At 41.0% G+C, this 9,982-nt stretch overlaps 1 protein-coding gene across 2 annotated transcripts; it reads left to right on the forward strand.

Annotated features, from left to right (window-relative positions):
- Positions 1–62: 62 nt before the first annotated feature.
- LOC145421819 (uncharacterized) lies at positions 63–4,124 on the forward strand. 2 transcript variants are annotated; one of them, XM_080292680.1, is made up of 3 exons: positions 63–709; positions 1,740–2,009; positions 2,704–4,124. In XM_080292680.1, the coding sequence occupies exons 2-3, from the start codon at positions 1,752–1,754 to the stop codon at positions 2,857–2,859; spliced, it is 414 nt and encodes a 137-aa protein (XP_080148806.1). In that variant the 5' UTR covers positions 63–709; positions 1,740–1,751; the 3' UTR covers positions 2,860–4,124. The 2 variants fall into 2 exon arrangements, with proteins under 2 accessions (XP_080148806.1, XP_080148805.1); XM_080292679.1 differs by having other exon boundaries at positions 1,740–2,001.
- Positions 4,125–9,982: the final 5,858 nt, after the last annotated feature.

Here is a 9,982-nt window from a genome sequence, read left to right on the forward strand (position 1 = left end):
TTTTGTAGATCCAAGAGTGAGTTTGACTCATGATGATGATGTTCCGAATTAAACAAAGTTGGTCACAAATTCTTCAAAGCTGTTTATTAAGAATATATTCACTTGGACTCATGAGACAGGCTTGTGATCCAAGGGAGCCATCAACTGGACAATTACTGACATGACAACAAAAAAGCTAAGTACAGAGGGGGGAACAGAGGTGAAAATACTTGCTTTAAAGGATTGTAATGTTTCCTTTTAAAATAAGTCTCTAAGGTCAGACAAAGGGACAGAAACTCATAGCTTTCTACCAGCCCAATGACAAAACTATAAGTTGTTTTTTAACATCTACTTTTTCATCTATTTGGCAGTCACAGTGAAAAGTATAAACATTGGCACGCTTTGTCTTGTGATTCTGCTGTTCGTAAAAAATGACCATGCGCAAAGTACCAGACTTTAAGGCTTTGACTTGATGCCAATGGCCTGAGGAGGACAGTATTACCCTTGGACATGTGTAGTCTGCCGTCTACTCAATAGAAGAAGAAGAAGAAGCGCGGAAATGGCACAACTGTCTTCAGTTTCTGGGAGAGTTTAACAATGAGAGACTGATGATGCAGAAGAAATCTCCGTGGTTAAAAACATTAAAAACAGTCGTCCAGGATGATGAGATCCGCCACTGGCTCAGACTGCTGTATATCAGCCGGAGACCCGAGATGAAGTCACGCAGCAGGTATGTAAAACTGTGATGTTCTCAATGAACTAACACAGGAACGATCTGAGCTCAGTCTGTAAGCTAACAGGCTAAAATCAGAGAGCAGCTAATCAAACAAGTGCGTCCGTTTTTTTTAAAGGTCAACTTTTAACAATAGACTTTCATGAGACACATCAAAACCAAACAGGGAGGGAAAGCTTCGGTTTTCTGCACTGTGCCACAGTTCGCTGTCTGCTTCGGTTCACGACGCCTCACTCCGGGGCTACAGACAGTTCTCTGCCGCCTGTGGTGCTCCTCACCTCCGTCTGCACCCACAGACTTCCCGAGGTGGAGGCAGGCCGGCAGGGACTTTGAGAGATGGGCTTTACTTTTAAAAATACCCCTTAATCAGGGTCTAACTCACTAAAAGATGGCCACATGTCTCTCTCCAACTTAATCTCTTTCTTTTAAGTAATTGTTTTTCATTGAAATGAAATTAATTGTTCAATAAAATGATTACATTTATAATTGAATTAAAGTTAAATGAATCAAGGTGATTTTGACTTTGCTAGTTAACAGGAAGAGAAACAAACTTACACAGGATAAAATGAAATTTGGAGCCAGCAGAAAAAGTCAGATCACAGACAAACAGAAACATTCCTCTTTGGCTAAAATAAAATGCAGATTATTGCTCATCTGCAGTTTTAATCATGGTGAATAATTTATGATTCAGCCAAGTAAGATTCTTCTGTGTGGAGGTTTTTCCCCTGTCAAAAGGCATTGACCATTACCTTCATCTAAACATGGAATTTAAGTCATGTAGTTGCCGTTGTTTGTTTTTAAAGAGGTCATAATATTTTTGTGATGGTAGAAATTTATCTTCAAAGTAATAGTTATAAAGTGAATTAATAAGACTTTCCAACAAAGAGAGGGAGTCACATGGTGCTTCTGAAACATTTGTACAAACCTCTCTCACATATGTGAGCAACATGCTCACAGTGTACAGCCCTGCTGACTGAGGCTGCACCTTTACCTGTCTAATCTTTTTCTTTTTACTTTGTTCCTCAAGTCCCACATCAACATGAAGTGTAAGGAGGAGGAAGATCTGGCTGGCCAGCAGGTCTGGAAGCAGGAGAGGAACTTCAATCTGGACCAGGAGGACACAGATCCCCCACAGATCAAAGAGGAACAGGAGGAACTCTGCATCAGTCAAGAGGGAGAACAGCTTGTAGTGAAACACGAGGATGAAGGCATCGTCGTCTGGAGCGGGGAAGAGCGGCTCAGACAGCTGCATAACATCTGGAAACCTGAGAAAGATTTACAGACCAGCGGTAAAACTGTAATGGCTTTTCTGAAGTGTTAACATTAATATTAAACCTACAGTTTGTATCAGTCAGATCTATTTAATGTGTATTCGTGAAAACATGACAGGGAGTTTTAAATGGACTGGTTCTTATATAGCGCTTTTCTACTCAATCTTGAGCACTCAAAGCGCTTTACAAAACTTGTGCATTCACCCACTCACTCCCATTCGCACAAGCACATTTTTCTTAGTGCTTTCTACCAACATTCAGACACACATTCCACAGATCAAAGAGCAACTTGAGGCAACTTGGAGTTAGTATCTTGCCCAAGGATATTTGAAATGCAGACTAGGTGAAGCCGGGAATCGAACCGATCAGTAGATGATCTGCTCTACCGCCTGAGCTACAGCCACCCCCAATAGTGAAGATTATTTTGAAAAATATCAAGATGTAGATCAGTTTCGAGATCAACTCCAAAATAGATCATCAGTCAGTCAGTAATAAGTGAGTTCTTTTTTGTTTGAAAGGTTTTTTTTACTCTTAATGTTGCTGAAAAATGTCAGAACTCAAGTTCTCATTTGCATCAGAGTGCACAAATAACTTCATTTTTACACACTTTTAATTTCACCTGCAAATGTGAGCAACATGCCCTCATTACAGACTTTAACTAAAACTTTATCTTCTCAGAAGTGTTTTTCTATAATTACATTTTTTTTATTGTTCGTTTAGACCTCCACCAGCAAACTGCCTGTAAGGAGGAGGAGTTTGTCGCCAATCAGCAGGAGAGGAACTCAAGTCTGGACCAGGAGGACCCAGATCCTCCACAGATTAAAGAGGAACAGGAGGAACTCTGCACCAGTCAGGAGCTGGAGGAGATTGTACTGAAGCAGGAGATCAATAGTTTTATGGTGACTTCTAGTTTTGAGGAAAGTGACCTCAGTGAATCAGAACCAAACGATGACCAGCTCCTTGCTCTTAACTTTCCTGAACCAGAGCTTGAGGAACAGGAAGAAAACCAGCATGTGGACTCGGGATCAACTAGAAATGCGGAGCTGAAGAAAAGGAGACGTCACAAAAACCGAACAGATAAGTCTCGGAGTGAAACTGATACAAGTAAAAAATCTGTAAGCTGTGACACTTGTGGAAAAACTTTTCAGTGTAAATCCAACCTGACGAGACACATGAGAGTTCACACAAGTGAGAAGCCACATTCTTGTAGCACCTGTGGGAAAAGATTCATTTGGAAATCAGGATTGGAAACTCACGTAAGGATCCACACAGGCGAGAAGCCATATTTTTGCATCACCTGTGGGAAAAGATTTGGTAAGAAATCAGGACTAGAAACTCATTTGAGAATCCACACCGGTGAGAAAGCGTATTCTTGCAACGTCTGTAGGAAAGAGTTTAGAGACTTGTCGACTATGAAAAGTCACAGAAGGATCCACACAGGTGAGAAACCATATATTTGTAGCTCCTGTGGGGAAAGATTCAGTTGGAAATCAGGACTGAATTTTCATCTAAGGATCCACCTGAGTGACAAACCAAATCACTGCAGCACCCGAGGTAGAAAATGACCTCATGCTCCAAGTCACGGTACATTTCCTGTCCACAGCAGTGAAGGGCACTCTATGTTGTTTGTTCCAGCCCTGACTTTATGTTTCTCTAAGTTTGATATTTTTTTATTGGTCTTTAAAGGTGACACAAATATTTATTGAACATGGATGCTCTTTTAATATTTACCACAGAAACTTGTATTTCTTCTTCAGTATAGAAGAAAACAAACATGAAAATGAGTTTTTCATCACTTGTTCCTTGTAACAACCATGATGTGATTCCTTTTTATCAGCCAATAAATAAGTTTTGATACACAGGACTAAAGATTTAAAAAAGTTCAAGACAAGTATACAATTTTTATTTAAATATGTTTTCTTTGTGATTTATGTTAATGAAGGTTATACTTCAGTATGGCTTTGACCTGGTTGTCCTGGTTCTTCTTAGCAACATGTTGCAAGATTTGATTAAAATGTTTGTGACTTATTTTGTGTATTGTGTAATCCCTGCTAAATAAAAGCAGTTAAATGTGCTATATTGGCTCATGATAAGTGTTTATATCATTTTGCCTAAATGCAAGTAAACTCAATGTTTGCCAACTCTGTGTGTGCAGTTTGCTTCATAAGTACAGTAACAGAACTTGAACTACATGGAGCCTATTTTGATTACATCATTACAGATGTAGATATTATTCATAGTTCATATTTCACAGTGTGCTGCAATCTTCTCCACAGACCTGCATTGCTCTCTGTTCAGACCCGTCATCTTCAAGATGTCCACTAGATGTCGTCAGAGTTCCCCCACTTTCCTCATCTATTGTGTTGCCATTACGTGAGCCTGCTTAAAACCTACAGTCCTTTACATATGGGTTCATTCAGGGTCATGTTTAGTGGGCAGGTTTAGTGCGATGAAGGAAACTCGTTTTCTTTAACTTTACCTCTCAGTAAGTAACTGGAGTAACAGACTCACTGATTCCTCCCCACCTGCTGGACATGAACCAGCTGACTGACACTTGTTTTCATTTTCTCATTCATAAAGTTGCTACCAGTTCAATTCATTTATATTTATATAGTGCCAAAAAAACAACAGTTGCCTCAAGGTGCTTTATATTGTAAGGTAAAGAATGTAAAAACCTCCACAATTGAACAAGCTGAAAAGAGCAAATGCTTGGCAGCAGTGGCAGAAACAGGCTTTCTGTCGTAATCACTGTAAAACACTAATCACTGGTCAGTCATTTGTTGTGTTGCAATCGGTTACACTGAGGGAAAAAATTTCACAACTGGATCTCGGAGATAATGTGAATATTTGTGAAAATATGTGAAGATGAGGCTGAAATAACTCTGAGACTCTAAAACATGATGAAATGCTTACATATTGAAATGTGTGTAGTAACATGACCTACAGCTTGTTTAAGAACTCGTGATTTTTTTCCCCTGTTGGCATAAGGTGAAATCCTGCATAAAGGAGGTGACCTTTGCTCCCTGACTCAGACGTGATAAACATGACCCAAATCATTCACGTTGGTGCCAAATAATGTTTTGTTAAAGTTTAACAAGCTTTCCCAGCCTGAAACTGCCAGACAAACAAATCACCTGTTGGAGATGCTGGTTTAGCTCCCTGGGTAAAGTGGGTGACCCAGATGCTAAAGCCCAGCTATGACTCCTGCCTGAGGACTTTTAGTCTTGGTTTGCATCCAACTTTTCTGCCACAATAGTTCAATTTTCTTAATAAAACACCAAATTACAACAAGTTACCTCGAGGCAGTTTATATTGAAGGCACTTTATTCGAAGGTAAAGATCCGACAATAATACAGAGAAACAACAGGTAGAAGCAATGGAAGATTGAAAATAACGGTTGTCATTACTTTTCATTCAGTCATAAGATACAGAAACACCATCTGTTGTGTGTAAAGATGAACAGTAGGGGTAGGGTGATTTTCACCAGATCAAAGCCATGGATTCACAATTATGGTTTGGTGCTGTTGAGTACCTGGATAGAAAATGCACATGTGGAATGGTAGAAAGTGTTCAGCATGCTTTGATGATCTGCTTCAACTATGCTGGGGTGAGCATTACAGACTGCTTCTTAAATTTAATAACCAAATTGCATCAATGGGGAACTATAAATTCTACATTTGGATTTCTGATTATTATTTCTGGCTGATTTTCATTAGATCGACCTGAGTAGGGCAGCGACAGATGTGTGCGGTCCAGAAGTAGAAGAAGAAGAAAGAGGAGAGCAGAAATGATGACATTCTAGGCTCGCTTTTCACCTTTGATGTACTCTTAGCAGGAAGACTTTGGTTTGGTGATGTGTTAGAGATAATTTAGTGGTTGAAGCTACTGTGGACTGACCAGATCTGCCATCAGCTCAGAGTGCTGGATATCACCGCAAACCTGAGACAAAGTCATACAGAACAGGTGTGTAAAACTGTGATGGTCACTGTGATGGGTGCATGCAACCACACAACTGAGACACTTAGTAATATTCATTTGGTCTTTTGTCTTATGTTTACGTTATGCTTTAAAGTTTCTGTGATCATAAGTTAACTAATTTGACGTTTTGAGGTTACCTGTAGTGATGTGACGTTCTGTATCGAGGCTTCAAAGCCTGTGTCGGGTAATTGAGGGGGCGTTTCCGCGATGCGCGTATCGAGGCTTGCTTCATTTATGGGAGGAGCTGAAAATGATGACGTCCGAAGCCTCGCTGCCCGGCTGTACCACGTGACTGGTTCATGAAGTGGTTCGAACTTTGCCGCGAGATATGACAGCGATATAAACCCTCAGACTTCATTCAAAATGTGGGTGTTTGATGGAGAGTTGCGGTTAGTGAGAGTTTGGAGACAGTTTGGAGGTTTATGAGAGTGAGGAGAGAAAGTCAGGAGAGAATGGAGCCAGCTAAGAAGAGGAGGATGTCCTCCCCTGTGTGGGAACATTGTGATTTTATTCCTCCCAACAAGCTATGTAAATTTCTACAGAAGATGTATTTTCATAATACTGATGCTGCAATACAATTTATGTTGAGCTGTCTTGACTTTTGTACAAGGTGAAGTGTTTGCTATGTGCCAGGGAGCTGGGATATAACAACAACACCTCATCCATGCTTAGGCACTACAGAGCTTTGCATGAGAATAAGGGGAACACCGATTGTGGAGCAAGACCAGGTGAGCCATCAAATGCCATGATAATATAGCATGCCGTAATGTTACTAAATGATATAACAATATTATACAACTGTAATAAGTTACATGTGTGATATTTATATTTGTGCTTTGTCTTTATTGTCTTTCCTCAGGAGAACAATCTCAAATAGATGAAGACCTGGTCAGCATGGTGATTGAGGACTCCCAGCCAGTTAGCATTGTGGAGGACAAAGGATTCAAAAGATTTGTTAAATCATTAAATCCTAGCTATGTTCTCCCCACTAAAAAGGTCATAAAAGCAGTGAAAATTTAGTTTTTACAGAATAAAATGTGAACAGGCAGGACTGTGTAGCTGTCCATACCTCAACGTTACAACCGCACAACCACTGTCCACACCCCAACCACACCTCACCTCACAGTAAATGATCATTTGCATTTTAAGCATTTCCAAATAATCATTTTCCATACTGCCAGTATAAATATACACAGTATACTGCCATCACTACAATATACATGTTTTACACACTCCTTTTGTTGTTGACATTTACAGGCTGTGTGCAAAAGGCCACACTCTTCAAATTCATGCCAGCTATTATTTTTACGTCCAGTAGGTGTCCTACTAGAGCAAATGAAGCTTCAAGAAGCTTTGCGCTGGGGTGAACCAATTGGATGAAAAGCTTCAGTGCTTCACGAAGCTTCATCTGCCCATCACTAGCATAGACTTTGCTTTGCATTGTTTGTTATTTTATATAGGTATGTTATATTGATTATATTTCTGCTCTTTCTCAGTTACCTGACCTCCGCTCCAGTCCTTCCTGGTTTGGCTGAAAGAGGAGGCTGAGGGTGGAGCTGGTTTAAATGCAGAAGCCAATAAAGTGGACTGGACCATCTATTGTGATCATGCAGGGGGAATGGGGTTCTTCTTGAATGATGGTTATCTGTTATCCCTTTAGTTTTCACCTTTGGTTTATATAATGGTTTATTCATTTGCTATATAACTGGAGCTGTTTCTCATTTGGGCAGGTCAGTTTGAGTTATGTTTTTGTTAAGTGATTTTTGAGTAGCAGTCTGTTAAGGTAACCTCTTTTATGGGCCCACTTGGTTCTTACAAACTTTATTTTTTGTTATTTTGAATTTTTGTAATCATTTTGTCCTTTTTGGGGTATAATAAAACCCATTTTTTTGAAGATTACATTTGTGCCTGTGTGTTCCTGGCGGCTTGGATCATGACAGTTGGTGGCAGCAGTGGGATTCAGCCAGTGTAAAAGAAAAAATACACACACAAAAAAGGCACAGGTTTTTTTTGTTTTTTTTTCTCTTTCCCCCCCACTCCTTATCAAACCATGCAGAGGAGCACGGAGTGCGAGAGCAGTCCAAGGAGATGTACCAAGCCAGCAAATGGGCTCAGAAGGACAAGTCGATGGAGAACAGGAGGAGAATGGAACTTCTGGAGGGGTAGACAGCACTGAGGGCCGAGGTAGGGAACCAACGATATCGGATCTGATCTCTCTTCTCCGTTCACATATGGGGCAGCAGGAGGCCAGAGAGGTTAAACAGAAGGAGGAAAGTGCAAAGCAAGAAGAACATTTTAAAGCACTTCAACACCAGTTTCAGTTGTTACAGGTAGAAGTACAAGCCCGCACTTCTCCAGTGCCTGAAGGTCAGGCAGCTGAATCACCTGATCCAGAATCTCTAGATGACGACATTGTTCCTCAAGCTGGTCCTAGTATATCAGCTACTGGTTTATCAGGTCAGTCCCATTTTCTGGAGCCTAAGTTGCAAGAACTTACCAACGAGGATGATATTGAACATTTTTTGATTACCTTCGAACGCATTGCACTGGCCTGTCGGTGGCGGAGACATGATTGGGTTTTTCACCTTGTACCGCTGCTTACGGGCAAAGCAAGAGGTGCATATGTACATATGGATGTTGATGATTCTTTGGATTATGATAAGGTTAAGGCAGCTATTCTTTATAAACATGATATCAATCCTGAGACCTATAGGCAGAGATTTCGATCTCTTGATGTAAACCCTGCAGAAAGCCCTAAAGAGTTGTATGCACGGCTGAAGGAGCTTTATGTAAAATGGGTCCACCCTGAAGATAAAACCGTTCAGGACATTGGGGAAATCATCATTCTTGAGCAATATTTACGAATGCTATCTCCTGAGTTGCAGGTGTGGATAAAAGAGCATAATCCACCCTCTGCTGCAGAGGCTGCAAAGCTGGCTGATGTTTTTGTGGCGGCACGGAAAAAGGGACAGCCTTGGAGCTTTATGACTTGGAAAACGAAGGACAGCCGGAAATCACTCCCGCAGAGACGAGCTGCCAATGTGAGTAGGGCTTCATATAGCCATTCACCCGATGGGTCTTTGAAGTCCCCGGCCAAAACCTTGGTATGCTATCTTTGTGGTATGGAAGGTCATACAAAGCCCATGTGCCCTGAAAACTCAGCTAAATTAACCCAAATGTGCTTTGTGCCCCGAAGCCATGATAACTGAGATAAAATTAGACAGAGGGTTAAAGATGACATCAGTTGAGATTAATGGTGATACATTAAAGGCACTAATTGATACAGGTAGTACACAGACTCTTGTACACAGACAGTTTGTCCCCTTAAATAGTATTAATATGACTGAAACGATTCCTGTTTGTTGTGTTCATGGAGATGAAAAGCCTTATCCAACAGCGGATCTATACATCAAGGTGCAAGGACAGGTTTATCTCCTGAATATTGGGGTTGCGGATAATTTGCCATTCCCTGTTATATTAGGCCGAGATCTACCTGTGCTGTTTGACCTTTTGGATTATAGCCACACATGCAATGTTGCAGTAACTAGGGCTCAAGCTAGGAAGCCAGCAGATGCCACTCAGACCCTTAGTGCTCTGCCATTTTATGAGGCAGAATTAGAGACGGCACCCGGGAAATTGCGCAAGTCCCGCAGGGAGAGGAGGCGAGAGAAGTTTCATCATACTATTGTGAAAGCATCTCCCGTCTGTGAACCTGAGATGCCTTTGGACTTTAAAGTCCCAGCTAATATCACTGAGATGCAACACAATGATCCAGTATTAGCACCCTTTTTTCAGAAAGCCAAAAAACAAGGACATGAGATGGAACCAGATATTAACAGCAGTGAGGAATTTTTTCTGAAAGATGGCATTCTTTATCGCCGGCAAAGATCACAGGTACAGCTGATGGTTCCTAGTGGAGTCAGGGAGGTGGTACTGAATTTGGGGCACTCTGTGCCGTGGGCAGGACATTTAGGGAAGCATAAAACCATGGCTCGCATTAGGAAGTATTTCCACTGGCCGG

The sequence above is a fragment of the Astatotilapia calliptera genome, chromosome 18 (assembly GCF_964374335.1).
Source record: "Astatotilapia calliptera chromosome 18, fAstCal68.1, whole genome shotgun sequence".
Taxonomy (NCBI): Eukaryota; Metazoa; Chordata; class Actinopteri; order Cichliformes; family Cichlidae; genus Astatotilapia; species Astatotilapia calliptera.